The 16,228-nt window shown below is 43.4% G+C and overlaps 1 protein-coding gene and 1 long non-coding RNA gene across 5 annotated transcripts in view; one reads left to right on the top strand and one right to left on the bottom strand.

Moving 5' to 3' along the window:
• The window catches only part of HOPX (HOP homeobox), a 31,575-nt gene extending 29,615 nt beyond the window's left edge, over window positions 1–1,960 (bottom strand). For 3 of the 4 annotated variants that reach the window (XM_078367187.1, XM_078367186.1, XM_035293650.3), the window contains exon 1: window positions 1,507–1,541. Coding sequence is in view for 1 of the 4 variants with exons in the window: in XM_017970545.4 (XP_017826034.2) it covers window positions 1,897–1,929 (33 nt within the window). In the remaining 3 variants the exon portion in view is untranslated. Of the gene's footprint in view, window positions 1–1,506; window positions 1,542–1,896 lie in introns of those variants that run through there. The other variant, XM_017970545.4, reaches the window with a different exon arrangement.
• On the top strand, window positions 1,594–14,711 carry LOC144581818 (uncharacterized). The gene is made up of 2 exons (XR_013533104.1): window positions 1,594–2,326; window positions 14,556–14,711. It is a non-coding gene; the product is annotated as an uncharacterized LOC144581818 (long non-coding RNA).
• The last annotated feature ends 1,517 nt before the right edge of the window (window positions 14,712–16,228 follow it).

Here is a 16,228-nt window from a genome sequence, read left to right as displayed (position 1 = left end):
CCTTCCCAAGTAACCATGGATCGTCTTTCTTTTGTTATAGATTAGTTTGCATTTTCTATCATTTTATACAAATGTAATCGTTCAACACATCCTATTTTGTGCCTGGATAGAACTTCTAATTATCTTCCTGGACTTTAGATTTCAAGCTCTTTGAGACTAGGATCCACTTTTTCTTTTCTCTTCCTCTTGGCGCTCAACTTATCTTTGCTCAGATACTGCTCATTATTTGCTTGATTGAAATAAGACCTTCATGAACTTAAAACCGTTTCGTGGCCAAAAAGTGCCTGCCATGTTAAAGGTGTTTAACTCCCCACCACTTCCGGAGAGACTCCTCAGTGGGCAGCTTCAGCCCAGTTTAAAAAATAAGCACATGAGTTTAATTTAGGGTCCATGGACTTCCAGGAGTCCAGAAAGTGAGAGTCAAGGTGTGGGTTGGGGTGTGGGGTAGAGGGAAAGGCTCAGGATGCAGGGAATGAATACCTGGGAAAGGCCCTTGGGTTTCACCAGATTCTTGACACAAAGGGATAGACTATGGAATTAATGCCCTGCTGTATTCCTTATAATTTCCTCTCTGCTTTTTTATGACTCTGATGTCTAATTATAAATCCTTTACAATCTGCTCCTGCCTTTTCCTCCCTTCCCTCCTCTCTAGCACCTTTGTTTTGTTCTCTGCCTGCCCTGGTTATACTTAACCCTGCTTAACTAAACACACTCCCGGGCCCTGTCCCGTGGCAGTGCCACTGCATGGGAACTGCTTGCATTCCTCTTCTCTTTAAGAGTTTCTCCTCTAAACTGTGCAATAGACTCTACCTTTTTATTCAATGACTCCTATTCCACTTTACTTAACAGTTTACCCTGAGTACTTAGATGCCACTCAGATATCACAAACCTATATTTCCTCTAAACCCCAGAGGCTGGGATCTCTTTTCATCTAAAAAAAAAAAAAAAACAATGTTTTTGTTGTTATAAATAAGTATTATGAATACCAGAAGTAACAATAAACAGCACTGCAAATTCAGAATCAAGTCACTTCTCCATCCAGAGACACCTCCCTCACTTCCCTGAGTCAAACACAAAACATATTTTAAAATGATATTAAGTCTGGTTTTGGATAAAAGCCTGGGATTAGAATAACAATAATCTGCTTCTAAATGAGAAAATCATAGGCATCTGACACAGTCACACAAGTGCTGGTTTCAAAGTTATCTTTCCGAAATAGGAGAGAGAAAGAAAAACATCTCACCTGCTGGCCAAAAGACCAGCACGGACTCCCCTTCCTCTAAATTCCCCTCAACCCCATGCAGATTTGTTTGTAAGAGGCTGATGTCTTACACCCAGCAGCATTTTCTGGCTTCTGCTGGGGGGTAAGCTTTTCATTCCTATTCTCCCTTTTACCTCTACCGTTTTCCAACAGAAGAGCAAATACGGTTAACGAGAGTATTTTGGTCTAGCTCTTACACAAACTCATTCCTCTGCATAAAAGGCAGACCTTTGAAAGGTACTTACGTGGAAAAGGCAAAGACAAGTGCGGTTTGGAAGCTGTGCTTGCTGATGCCCGCCTGCTTAAATAGCTGGGGCTGGCTGACGCAGGCTGCGATAGCACGTTTGTTTACGCCTGTGAGTGCACGCTCGAGCAAGGACCTGAAAAACCTGCAGCATGGGCAGGAGGAAAACGACTCAAAGTATGCCGAGGTTACGTCTCTCCTGGTTATTCAGGTTTGATGTTCCGGTTGGGACCTCTGAGAGTTTCATGGAACTTTCTTGTCACTACCTTCTCATCCTTGACCTCTCTCCCAGCCAAGCAAGCTTCTTCACCAAGATTGGATAAGAGAGATGTGGCTGAGAGAAGACGGGGAAGAGAAAAGGGACCCTGAGTCTTTTCGCCCACTTCCTTACTTTGAACGGGTTTCCAGTTAGGTGTTGTCTCATTTCAGAGCGTAGATCTGGTGCGGTTGATTTCACAGCTCTGTGGGTTGGATGCCAAGTTAAGAGCTTGGACAATTGCCCAATTAATGAAAAGTTGTTTTCTTTTGGGCACAGAATGTACAAATAAAGAACAGTTAAAAGGGAGATATTTGGGCTAGGACGATACAATTTTAGGTTTCCTTCAAAAATGATTCTCATTTCTTTCCCGGCATCTATGCTTTTCTTTTGCCTTCCCTTCCCCTTCGTTAATGAAATTCCTGTCTGAGAGGTGAAAGATTCCCCATGGGCTTGCAAATAAAAAGCCACTGTGTGAGCAAGTCTGTGGGAAGATGCATGCAGAGTGCGACGGAGAGTTCAGGGGCTCGGGTGACAGTCAGTGGAAAAGTTTCTAAAGGCGAGGGTATGTGTGTGGGTGTGAGGGCCCAGCTGTTTGATGTTTATCTATTTTATTAGCTAGATATGGGAGTTAATACTCAATTGCAGTGCACTAAACACATTATTAGGTGGGTATGATTTTGAGGGAATGAGGGAAGGGAGACGAGGTCTGGTGAGATCATCTCTGGGAGTATCTGTGTGCATTTGCTGGTTTGCAGCACAACCCAGTGAGTGCCATCCCGATAACCACACCCTGTGTTTTTCACTTCACCGGAGAAAGAAAAAGCCCACTTGAATCTCTTGGGAACAGTAGCCATATGTGAAAGAAGAGCAGTGCTCATTTAGAATATCTCTTTCCCTCTTAGAAAAGGGGGTGATGGTTATAAAACATGTGTGGGAAAGAGTTGAGACAGGGACCCAGGTTAACCCAACCTTGGTTACCAGAGGAATTCTTTTGTTTCCTGCCTAATTCACTGCCTAACTTCTGACTGTTCTATGGCCAGATCTGGATTCTTGCCGCCATGATTTCTTGAATGCAGGGTCTATGTCTTGCTTATCATTTGATACCCACTGTGTTACTATTATTGTACAAATTATTATTATGACAGCACAAATTATTGTGATGATGACAAAGGTGATGACTTATAATCTAGTTAGACTGACTGTGTGTCAGGCTCCATGTAAGGCACTTACAGAGTGTATTTGCTTATTTAATATGTAATCCTCACAATAACCCTAGGAGGCTTTTTGTTTGTTTGTTTTTTGTCTTTCACCCAGGCTGGAGTGCAGCGACACCATCTTGGCTCACTGCAGCCTTGACCTCCCAGCTACTCCCACCTCAGTCTCTTGAGTACCTGGGACCACAGGCACACACCACCAAACGTGGCTAATTTTGGTAATTTTTGTAAAGACAGTGTTTCACCATGTTGCCCAGGCTGGTCTCAAACTCCTGGGCTCAAGAGATCCTCCTGCCTCGACTTCCCAAAGTGCTGGAATTACAACTGTGTTACCACCATGCCCGGCTGAGTTAGTTTTTTTATTACTGTCATTTTACAGATGAGGAAACTGATACTCAGAAAGACTAAATAACTTTCCCAAGGTCACAGTGAATGGTGGGGGTGGAATTTGAATCCAGTTCTGTCTGATTCCAGAGTCAGGGTTTCACTCAGGACTGACTTGAACCAACACTTAGAAAGTAGCCCAGGAGTGTTTTCACCTATCCTTAATTGTTTGCTTGTTTGTCACCTGTCTTTCCATGTGATTTCCATGATGACAATTTCCTTTCTGCATTGTCTACTCCTGTGATCCAGCACAATGACTGGCACTTGGTAGGTGCTCAATGAATATGTGTCATTTGCTCAGTTTCTAGATTCCTTCAGAGGCAGTACAGCCCAAAAGATAGAGGTCCTGGCATCAACAGAGTCTCATCCTGGTTCAGATGAGACATTTCTTTTTCTCTTGCATAATGTGCCTGCTTCAAGCTATTTCTCTATATCCGGTGTGTCACAGAGATGAAACTAAACGTGGTTGAAACCATGAAGCAGTTTTTGCCTCACACACCTCTGCAGGTATGTGGTGCCCACTGTTCAGGGGTGCACTGGTGAAACCAAGACTTCTAGCTTTTTCTGTCTTTCGTTTTGTAGCTCTCAGAGTGACAGCATTGTCCTTCTTCATGGTGGTAAGGTGGCTACAGTAGCTCCATTCATCATATCTTTAAACAAAATATCCAAAGACAGGTGAAAATCTTTTCAGAAGTCACTAGGAGTCTTTCAGTTATGTCTCCTTGCTGAGCATGGGGTTATGTTACCCAACACATTAGCGAAATCCATCATTTGCAAAGAGAAAAGGGATCAGGCTGATCATGGTTCCTCTCCTGGGCCTAAGGGAAGAATCCACCTTCTCCAGACAAATTACTCTGATATCTGAATGAAATCAGGATTCATTTATTAGTGAAGAAGCAGAAAAGTGCTACCCATGATTTTGCCAGTCTAAGACAGCCTTCAAAATACAATAGTCTAAACTGCATTCATGTTTGGCACCAGTCCAGCCGTGGCAATTGGGTTTTACTATGTCAGTTCTCTCTTTCTGTGCTTTTTTTTTTTCCAATGAGATAAAGTTGCTTTGGCTCTCAGCAAAATTAAGATTATTTCAACACTGCAAATAAGGGAGATAATTGGCCACTGATTTTCTTCCTGCAGGTTTAGATCCTAGGTATTTATATCACCACTGTCTCCAGGAACTCACATACAATCTGTCAGCCTCTCGTCTTCTCCTGTACCAGATGGGATTGGATGCTCCTGTTGATTTCTTAGAGAAGTTGAGTCCAAGACCACAACTAATTATAAAAACGTGGCAAAAGAAAAACAATTTATAGGGGTTTAAGACTCATTTTCCTGGTCCTCCTGTTGTCTAGTCTATTTCAGTGGAATTCCAGAATCCCACGTTTGCCTCTGCCTGAGAGCTCCAGCTGCCACCTGGGTTATGTAAACTAGAGACGTATGGCCGAGACGGTAATTCTCACACAGTTCTTTCTCTCCTGGTGATTCACGAACTTCAAATTACCCCACACAGTAAGCATTATTTTCCTTCTATTTGCTGTTCTAAATCTTTTCCTTGCCACGGGTTTTAGAAACTCTTTTCTTCATTGTCTCAAATCAAGAGAATTAGGAGGAAGAATGGGGTAGTGAGATGTTCCTCCACGAGAGGGGAACAATGCCTGGGAGAAGAAAGGTGCTCAGTAAGTGTTTACTGTGACTGGATGAATGGTGGAAAGGAAAGAGTGTGGGCTTCTCAATCCTGCAGACTTGCATGAAGTCGCACCACTTCTGCTTACCACCAATTTGATCAAGGGTAGCTTATATAACTTCTGTTTCCTCCTCTGTAATATGGGACCAATAAGAATTATCTCACAGTGTTGTACTAGAGATAAGATACGTAAAGCACTTAGAATAATACCCAGAGTATAGTAGTGGCTCAATAACCAAATAAATGGTAGCTGCTGATAAAAGTTCCCAGAAGCAGCTGGATTTTCCCACCCTTGGTCGTCTGTGTGGAGCCTGGGCAAATTAGTTAAACCCAAACCTCCAGGTGCCACAGCGAGCAGGACATTGGTAGAGCCACATATAATGCAGGGATGTCTGGATAGTGAGGACAGCTGTTCTCTTCCTACAAAAGACTAGAGATTATTGAAGTGCAGGAATTTGATTTATGAATAGGGAGCATATGGACCTGAGAAATGATGCAAAGAGAGAGAAGCTATTCCTTGGGGAACACAAAACTACCAATGACATGTCAGTAAATTCACAATGAAGACTCTAAGCCTCCCAAGGACACAAATCTGACCTGTACAAGAACAAATGAGGAAGAGGGTAAGCAGAGGACAGAGGCAAGGTTGCTGAGAGTTCTGCCCCCAAGGTGTGAACTTGCAAGCAGAGAGGTTGAGAATTCTGTAGATGCTGTGGCAGTTCCAACTCCCTGAGAGCCCTTCCTGGCTCAACCTGGCTGGAACTTAGAATGGTGGGGGAAGCAGAAGAGAATCAGCCAAGAGGATCACAGAGAACTTAGACAAAGAAGAGGATGCCAACCAACTGGGGATAGAGACGTTTCCCTTGGTTCCTCCTGGAAGAGGATTTCTCAGGCTCCCTGGTGAGGAGGGAGTGGAAGTTACGACATCGTCACACTCTGTATTCTTTGTGGTTTGTTGTAGGCATGGTAATGATAAAGTCATCCTTTTGGTGAACTCTATACACCAGATCCTTTTTTTTTTTTTGAGACGGAGTATTGCACTGTCGCCCAGGCTGGAGTGTAGTGGGGCGATTGGGGCTCACTGCAACCTCCACCACCATGCCCAGCTAAAGTGTATATCTATCTATCTATCTATCTATCTATCTATCTATCTATTATCTATCTATCTATCTATCTATCTATCTATCTATCTATCTATCTATAGTATTTTTAGTAGGGATGAGGTTTTGCTATGTTGGTCATGCTGGTCTTGAACCCCTAGCCTCAAGTGATCTGCCCACCTTGACCCAAAGTGCTGGGATTACAGGCATGAGCCACTGCACCTGGACTCCTGTGTATATTAGATTCTAATTGTGGATTCTAATTCATCTGTGGTCCTATGGAGTGTTAGGTGCGTTGATGACCTGGAGTTATACGTTCTGTCCCATCAACAGCACCTGTATCTGGGTAGGGTTGTCGCATCTGGTGTGGTTGCATTTGTTCTTCTACTGAAGAAACACAGTTTCTCCTCATTCCATTTAGATTTGTCCAGGGTTTAATGAATGAGGAGGTCACAAGTATTGTTTTCCTTCTTGATCCCCTTCCTGTGATTGGCTAGAGAAGGGGATGGCCCTTGGCAACGGTGGGGGGTGGCATCACTCATCTGTGAAAGGAGTTGGGGAGGAGGCCTCTTTCTTTGCTTATGAATGAATGCTTCACTTCACAGCTGTCAGCCGGGGCTGCCTGAGAAGCAGTGTGGTGACATTCTCAGGAGGGGTGGGGGTGGTGTCTCACTTAAGAGGTGGCCTCTTCCATGACTGATGGAAAGATGTTGCAGACTGAGGCCACTTGGCCTGATTGTAATTCCCTAATACACAGGGTGAGGACAGAATCCTCACACCCACCACTGAAATTTCAGGGATGGGCCCTGTGCTGGTAGAAACTAGGGGGTGGGGAGCTGGGGACAAGAAAAACAAAATCACTTGGTTAAAAAGCTTGCTTGACTGGGCACTAAACCCAGGCACTCTGGTTCCACAGTTCATGGTCTAACCACTGCACTGCATGGCCTTTGCAGCCACTTCTAACAGTGTCACGGGAGCCCCAGGTAGGAGGGAAGAGCAGGTACCACCTCCTCTGCACAAGGTGCCCCCAACCCCAAGTTCTGTCTGTTTAAGACACTGACTACTGTGAATGATTTTACTTGGATACAGAGACGAGACAGAAAAGAGGACTGAGCTAGCAAAAATATAATTCAAAGACAAAACAAAAAATTGCCTGCCTGACATGACACAGTGGAGAAAGAGAGGGCTGAAAAGTATTTGGGCTAATATCATGGAGCAGCTGAAGGAAGAGAAAGAGTTTTGATTTGAATCTATAGACTCTTTTCTTCCTCCCTCCTCTACCCCAGAGCATCAAAGTGGACTCATGCGTGACCTCGAAAATCTTACTTCTCTCCATGCCTCAGTCCCTCAACTCTACAAGGAAAAAGTCAAGCCAGGTGATGAACCAGAGGTGATATCTCTGAGATCCATTTAGTCTTAATCTCTTGTCCTGTCAGGGGAGAGGGTGAGGGGCAGGTGAATGGGGAGGAGGGCCTCAGAGCGCTACCTAAGTAGGACAGCTGTTCCCATTCAGGGCTGAGAAAGCCTAATGCACGGGTACAGCTTTCCCAGCTGTTTGTTTCAACATTGAGACACTACTTCCACCCCCATGCCTCCCTCCCAGTTCTCTCCCCAACCTCCTGGCCCTCCCCAGACCTCCTAGGGTCCAGGAACTAAAGGACAACACCTGGCACGGTACATGTGCAGGGAAGTGGGCAACCAGGACTCTGCTCTAGCCACAACCCTCTCAACAGTGCATTTGCTCAGTGCCTGGGTCTCCACTGCAGACCAGGGAGACAACCTGAAAGAGAAAACTGGGGTGGGCTAGGAAGGAAGGAAGGAAGGAGAGAGGGAGGGAAGGCTATAGATCATCACTGAAAAATGTCTAAAGGTTTTGATTTCTGCTTTTGGCAAAAATATGCTCTAGTCAGCTTTTGTTAACTAAGTCAGTGAAATTCTTCCCTGTATATTTCAGGAAAATCCTGCCTCCTTCATGGCCATCTCTGAGATTTCTGCAACCAGGCAGGCCTGCCAGTGCTGTGGGTGATAATTTAGGGTCCCTTATAGAATGTCTTCTGATGTGGCACATTATGTAATGGTGGTGCACACTTTTGCACCTGCCTTTCATCTCTCTAGAGAGTCAGCTCCCAAACTAGTCTTTCTAGTGGGCTCTGAATAACCTGCAAGAGGGCCTGGTGTCCTGGGTTGATCCTGTGAGGCTGACACCCCTGACTTTGTTCTCTGACAGGGGAAAGTGGACTCTTCATGGTACAGCCATTCAATGCCCCATATGTGCCAGACCCAAATCTCAGCCTGAAGACAACTTAGGGTGGTGTCAGAGTTCAGAGGAAAAGGCTTTGGGGACAAGCTGGACCAGGTTCAAACCTAGGGTGATCAACTTTTCTTTCCCATAACTGTCCTGATTTTAGCACTGCAAGTCCTAAATCTGAGAAAATCCCTAAGCCCTGGGCAAACCCAGGTGCTTGTTCACCCTGTTCCAGCTCTTTCAGGCCTTAGCCAGTACTTTCCCCGCTTCGAGCCTTAGTTTCCTCATATGTGAAATGAGGGGAATGATAACATCATATGGTATTTGAGAACTGGGGTCAATGTGCATTCAAAGATTGTTCACCAAGAAAATTCAAAGTTTAGGTGACAAAGTCGTCTTTCTGTTTCTGTTCTGACAAGGAGTAGATGTCTCCTCTCCCCAGTGTGTTTTGACTGTAGGTGTGAGGACAGCACTTGAGGATTCTGGAACACTCTTCAGACAGCCTTGCAGGCCCTGGCAAATGCAGAGGATGAATTAAGGGTTCTCTCAGCTCTGTGATCATGTGGTTAACTGTAAATGGCAGAAGCAGCTGCCTGCTCACAGAAGTCACTTTTAGCAGCTACCACTTGCAAATCACAAATAAGAGATTATGAAATCTTTTCTTTTCATTTTCTTTATTGCCCCTTGGCTATTGTCTGCAGAGATTCTTAACTAATAGCCATGTTGCAAATGACTGTTTTCCAGAAACCACTGTTTCGTGGCTGAAAAAGGAAAAGAAGTCAAGTTTTCTAAGGACTCCATTGCAAGGCAGTTGAAGGGTGAGAGTGGATTTCACAGGCATCTTAATTCCTGGCAGGAAACGCTGTGGGCTGTCTTGGTGACCAGAAGTGGCAGGCAAGAACTCCCTTAACAAAAGAGAGGCAGGGCGATTATTTATTCAAATGCCCTGATAGAAGAAGGCCTAATCAAAGACACCATAGAAAACAAGCCACAGGCAGATAGGGAATATTTGGAACAAGAGAGTGTCAAAAGGATCCAGGCTTGTTCTGAAGGGAAGGAAATGACTGGGGGAAATGGCCTTGCATAATTGAGCAGAGCTATGTCAGCGCTATGTGCCAAGGGTTGGGGATTATTCAAAGTGCAAACACCTTTATTATCCGGGTCCTCCCACCCCATCACAAATGAAGTAAGAATCATTAGAGTAAGTGCCAGATTCTGATTGAAAATAGAGGTCTTCAGAAGTTGGCAAATTCAACATGCAAGACTGGCACAAGTGATAATTATCTTGTTCTTGGCAAAGACAGTTGATGACACAATTTTGCATAAGAACACCTTTGGCAATAGGGAGTAAAAAAGGACCCTCCAATCTGGAATTGACTGATTTACATAAACAGTAGTGTGATTAGTGGTTTCAACTCTTAAGGTACTTCCTTGTCATTCACATTCTGATTAATGACAGGGCCAAATGCCAAGGGGAGCAACACTGATGGTGTTTAGTGCTATACAAAATTGCCCATGAGGCTGTGGGGACATCTGCAAAGTCGTTGTTTTTAGGTTACCAAAGTCATCGTTTTTTCCTTGGGCTTTTCACTCTTTCCTAGAGAAAATTAAATTCTACAACAGTTAATTTAAAAGTCAAGAAATTTGATTATCAGAATAATGCATTAAGGTGTGTCCATTATATATTGCTGCCTAATAAATCATCCAAAACATAGTGACTTAACAACAGTCATTTTTAACCTCTCCCAGTTTCTGTGGGTCAGGCATTCAGAGAGGGCTCAGTGGGGAGATTCTGGTTTGGAGTCCCTCAAGTGGTTGTCAGAAGAGAGGCTGGAGCCAGGACAGCAGAGGGGCTGAAGAAGCTGCAGTCTTGCTAGGCATCTCTCTCTTCACAGACGGTCTTTCCGTAAGAGCTAGTTGAGCCTCTTCACAATATGGCAGCCTCAGAGTAGTGAAATGCTCCAGTGCAAGCATTTCAGCTCCCAATGCAGCAGTTGCATCCACTTTGGCGACCTAGCCTCAGAAGATACTGGTTACAAGCGAATTACAAGCCCACATAGATTCAAGAGAAGGGAATTTGAAGTTACTTAATAGAGAATGATAATATTCTAGAAGGGCAACGTGGGGTAAGAGCTATCACTGTGGCCATCTCTTGAAAATACAGTTGCCATCAGGTGTAAATAACTGATGATCATAACCTTTTAAGGAAATATTTATATTTTAAGAAAATAATATATTCACCCAAGCAAATCTTTAAACTAGTAGATTAGGTATTGAAGAACCCATGTCAACTGCCTATAATCCCTTCTTCTCGTTATCTCTGATTCTTTAGAAGAATGGGAAATAATGTAAGTCACCTAGGGCTCCCATAACAAAGTGCAAAAGACTGAGTGACTTAAGCAACAGAAATGTATTGTCTCACAGCTCTGGAGGCTTGAAGCCTGAGATCAAGGTGTTTTCAGGACTGATTCTTTCTGAGAGAAGCCGTGTCTCTCCTGTATCTTCTGTGGTTTGCTTGTAATCTTTGGCATTCCCTGTTCTGTAAAATCATCTCCCTGATCTCTGCTGGCATCTTCACAGGGTGTACTCCCTGAATGTGTACATCTGTGTCCAAATTTCCCCTTTTTATAAAGATACCGGTCATACCGATTAAGCACCCAGCCTAGTTCAGTGTAATCTCATCTCAGCTAAGTATATCGGCAATGGCCTTATTTATAAATAAGGTCACATTCTAAGGTATGAGCATTTTAAGACTTCAACATAATGATTTTTAAGGTGACCCACAACATGCCTCTTATTTTCTGAAGGAAGAAGCTTCTTTTGATAATGGTTTCTGAAAGCATGAATTGGAATAGGTAAAATTTTCCAATGTTATATCTGTCTTTTCCTTTTCATGACATTTGTCATTCTCTTCAACCTCCTAAATACCTTCTTTACATTTTAAGTAAAGGTTTTCATTAAGGCAATCAGTGTCACTAGAGTAGTTTAGGATTAAATGTTCCTTTAATTAAAATGTAATTATCAAATGTTGGTATGAAGCCTTATCCCTTCCCAAACTTTCCACAGTCCTAGTGCTCCTAGTTATATAACTTCAGGTTGCTTAGGAGTTTTTGTTTTTGTTTTATGACTGTCCCCTCGTAACCTGGGATTCACCTGTGCAGCAACCTAGTTTAGTAAAGAGGCTTAAAGAGCAATGTATTGACTTTGGGCATTTGAGATTGTTCTCTCTCAATTTATTTCCTGTGAATGTTTATAGAAAAAAAAAAAAAGGTACAACCAGCTGCTCACCAAGGAAGCCACAAATACTTGGCTTTCCTACCCTGGCACTTACCTTGCACTTGATGTTTTCAAAATACCAACCAATCATTAAATAGCCAGTTCCCACTATATCTTTGTGAGATGTGAGAATTCTTGCCATTTTCAGTAAAGAAAATTGAAGTAGAAAGCACCAAGGTGACCTGCGCAAGGTGCAGAACAAATCAGAAGCAGATCCAGGCGGCTGCCATTTTATGAAGTAAGAGTTTGTCCTGTGTAAACTCAGGGAAGGTTGTCACGGCCTTATCCCTTTCTCCTCTTCCAGAAAGCCAAAAGCCCACTTTTCCCCTTTCTCTGCTGCCCTTGGAGGTGCAGCACACAGGCAGGGGTTAGCAGATGCCAAGCACACGTGGCCAGCAGATACCCACTGGGAGCAGGCATGTTATTAGTGCTTACAAAGCTCCCTGGAGATCTCAGAAATCTTAAGGCAAACCTTTAGGACATGAAACCCTGAATCAGCAGATGGGACTCCAGGGCAATCGCTTTTGTTTTTGTTTGTTTATTTATTTATTTATTTATTTATTTGAGATGGAGTTTCGCTCTTGTTACCCAGGCTGGAGTGCAATGATGCGATCTTGGCTCACCGCAACCTCCGCCTCCTGGGTTCAGGCAATTCTCCTGCCTCAGCCTCTTGAGTAGCTGGGATTACAGGCATGCACCACCATGCCCAGCTAATTTTTTGTATTTTTAGTAGAGACGGGGTTTCACCATGTTGACCAGGATAGTCTCGATCTCTTGATCTTGGGATCCACCCGCCTCGGCCTCCCAAAGTGCTGGGATTACAGGCTTAAGCCACCGCTCCTGACCTCTCTTTTGTACTACAGGGTGGTGAGATCGGGGAAATTTGGGTCACATAAACAATAATGAAAAAGATGTAGAAGGTATTCCTTTTGGTCCTAAACTGTAATCCTCTCCATCATAGGATCTGTCAGAAACAAGCTCCCTGAGACCCTACACTCTAGTCTTAAGCCAGTAGGCATTAATAGCAAACTTTAAGGACTTTCCTTAACTCTAGGAAGACACTGCAAGAAAGAATCATAGGCATGAATATGACTGCCTCCCCAGATATGCTGAGAGGCACCAGATCACCTTTCAGTGTTTGCAAAGTTCTCATTTTTTTTACTCTGGTGAAATAAGACTGCATATAATTGGCTGGTCCTATACTTGAGTGAGGGGAATTCAATGGAATGGAAATTATCTTCTTTAAGGTGTCCATCCAGACTAGCATTTTACACTTAGGCAGGTCATTGAAGCAAAATTCCTCCTCAAAATCACATTCTCCTCTGCTGATACCAAGCTTCTCTTTCCCTAATTTTTTCTTTACTCATTTACGTTTTAAAAAAATTTTTACTTTTTATTTTTATTTGTTTGAGATGGAGTCTTACTCTGTCACCCAGGCTGGAGTGCAGTGGTGCGATCTCGGCTCACTGCAACCTCTGTCTCCCAAATTCAAGCAATTCTCCTGCCTCAGCCTCCCAAGTAGCTGGAATTACAGGCACTGGCCACCACACCTGGTTAATTTATATATTTTTAGTAGAGACAGGGTTTTCCCATGTTGGCCAGGCTGGTCTCAAACTCCTGACCTCAAGTGATCTGCCTGCTTTGGCCTCTCAAAGTGCTGGGATTACAGGCATGAGCCACTATGCCCAACCTATACTCATTTACCTTAAAGCTGGGATTGGCCTTTGGCTCAGCAGAGACATAGCTGGTGAGTTTTGCTTTGGTGATAGGATTCTCATGTGGAGCAGGAGACAGAGTGGACCTGCTTTTGAGAAAGAATATAATAAGTTGAAGCTTTTCTTTTTCACATCAAAATGCCATCTTGGTCCTGCACCCCTAAATCCTAGGCATAAAGATTGAAGCATTTAGGTTTATTTGCATAGTTAAAACTAAGAAACTCAGAGACAAATTTAGTGCTCAGTTTCATGATGCATTCTTAGTTTAAGTTTTCAAGAATAAAACTGTCTTAGTTCAGGCTGCAATGACAGAATGCCATCAGCTGAGTGGCATAAGCAATAAACATTTATGTCTTTCAGTTCTGGAAGCTGGAAAGTGTAAGATCAAAGAATTAGAGTATTTAGTGTGTGGTGAGGGCCATTTCCTGGCTCCTAGAGAGCCGTCTTCTTATTGTGTCTTCATATGGCAGAATGAGGGCTAGAGAGCTCTCTGGATCTCTCTCTCTCTCTCTCTTTTTTTTTTTTTTTTTTGAGACAGAGTCTTGCTCTGTTGACCAGACTGGAGTGCAGTGGCGAGATCTTGGCTCATTGCAACCTCCACCTCCTGGGTTCAAGCAATTCTCTTCCTCAGCCTTCTGAGTAGCTGGGATTACAGATGCCCACCACCACGCCTGGCTAATTTATTTTTTTATACTTTTTTTTAGTAGAGATGGGGTTTCACCATCTTGGCCAGGCTGGTCTTGAACTCCTGACCTGTGATCCACGTGCCTTGGCCTCCCAAAGTCCTGGGATTACAGGCGTGAATCACCACACCCAGCCTGGGTCTCTTTTATAAAGACATTGATCCTATTCATAGCACTCCAACCTTGTGACTGACTCACCTCCCAAATGCCCCATCTCCCCTCTCTGTCACGTTGGGGGCTTAGAATTGCAACCTAAGGATTTTATGGGACACAAGCATTTAGCCCATAACAAAAACTTTTACATACACTTTTATTATGACCCATATCTTAATGACTTTATTTCTAAGGGTTTTTTTTTAAACTACAAGGTGTCTGAAGTCTTTTGTAAAAAATAATTTAAGCATGGTGTTCATAATAAAATATATTTAAAAAATCAATATAATATTCAACTCTGAGACTGTCCTTAAAAATCAGTTTGTTTTGTCCACAGGTTGATCGGAGAACACTGAAAAATGACAGCCAGTTCTGGTATTCGGCTGGGGCACACCCATCGCGCCACACTGGATGTTAAGATATTGAACTTTCTGTGTGAGTTGTTTAAAGCTGCTGCCCTAAAGGACATGAACAGACACTTCTCAAAAGAAAACATTCATGTGGTCAACAAACATGAAAACAAGCTCAACATCACTGATTATTAGAGAAATGCAAATCAAAACCAAAATGAGACACCATCTCACAGCAGTCAGAATGGCAGTTATTAAAAAGTCAAGAAACAACAGATGTCGGCAAGGATTTGGAGAAAAAGGAACGCTTTTACACTGTTGGTGGGAATGTAAATTAGTTCAACTATTATGAAAGACAGTGTGGCGATTCTTCAAAGATCTAGAAGCAGAAATACCATTTGACCCAGCAATCTTATTACTGGGTATATACCTAAAGGAATACAAATCATTCTATTGGATACATGAACGTGTTTGTTCATTGCAGCACTATTTACAATGGCAAAGGCATGGAATCAACCCAATGCACATCAACAATAGACTAGATAAAGAAAATGTGGTACATATACACCATGGAGTCCTATGCATGACAAAGAATGAGATCATGTCCTTTGCAAGGACGTGGTTGGAGCTGGAAGCTGTTATCCTCAGCAAACAAATGAAGGAACAGAAAACCAAACACCACATCACTTATAAGGCAGGAGCTGAACAATGAGAACAGAGAGAGAGGAACAACATACACTGGGTCCTGTGGGGTGGGGGGTGGGGGCTGGGGAGAGAGAGAGCATCAGGAAGAATAACTAATGGATCCTGGGCCTAATAATACATAAGGGATGGTGTTTTCTGTGCAGTAAACCACCATGGCACATGTTTACCTATGTAATGAACCTGCCCATCCTGCACTTGTACCCCAGAACTTAAAATAAAAGTTTAGGAGGAAAAAACGCTGCTGCCCTGAGCCTCCTAAGTACCTTCCACTGCCACTTAACTCACCCCTTACCTGAGACCACTTCCTTGTCCATCCTCCCAGGATCCAGTACCAAAGAGGACCTAAAGGACCAGCTCCAAGCTATGACCAATAGCTGCTCTCATAGATCAGTGCTTTAGCCATTCTGGGTGTTAAGTATATTAATACTCCTCCTTAGAGGGAACTTTTTGCTATTTTTGCCTCCTGTTATTGCAAACAATAGTTTTGCTTATTATACATTGTGGGAGCCAGGCATGGTGGCTCATGCTTGTAATCCTAGCACTTTGGGAGGCTGAGATGGGTGGATCACCTGAGGCTGGGAGTTCGAGACCAGCCTGACCAACATGAAGAAACTCTGTCTCTATGAAAAAATATGAAAATAGCTGGGTGTGGTAGTACATGCCTGTAATCCCAGCTACTCGCTGTAATCCCAGTACTTGGGAGCTGAGGCAGGAGAATTGCTTGAACCCAGGAGGCGGAGGTTGCGGTGAGCCGAGATCATGCCATCGTGCTCCAGCCTGGGCAAAAAGAGGAAAACTCTGTCTCAAAAAAAAAAAAAAAAAATTATATATATATATATATATATATATATATGTGTGTGTGTGTGTGTGTGTGTGTGTGTGTGTGTGGGTTTGTGTGTGTGTGTGTGTGTGTGTACACGTTGTGGGTAGTGGCAAAGAATACAGACCCGGAAGC

This window comes from Callithrix jacchus, chromosome 3, assembly GCF_049354715.1.
Source record: "Callithrix jacchus isolate 240 chromosome 3, calJac240_pri, whole genome shotgun sequence".
NCBI classification, from domain to species: Eukaryota; Metazoa; Chordata; class Mammalia; order Primates; family Cebidae; genus Callithrix; species Callithrix jacchus.
The sequence above is the reverse complement of the archived record's forward strand: the minus strand, read 5'-3'. Positions and strand labels throughout refer to the sequence as shown.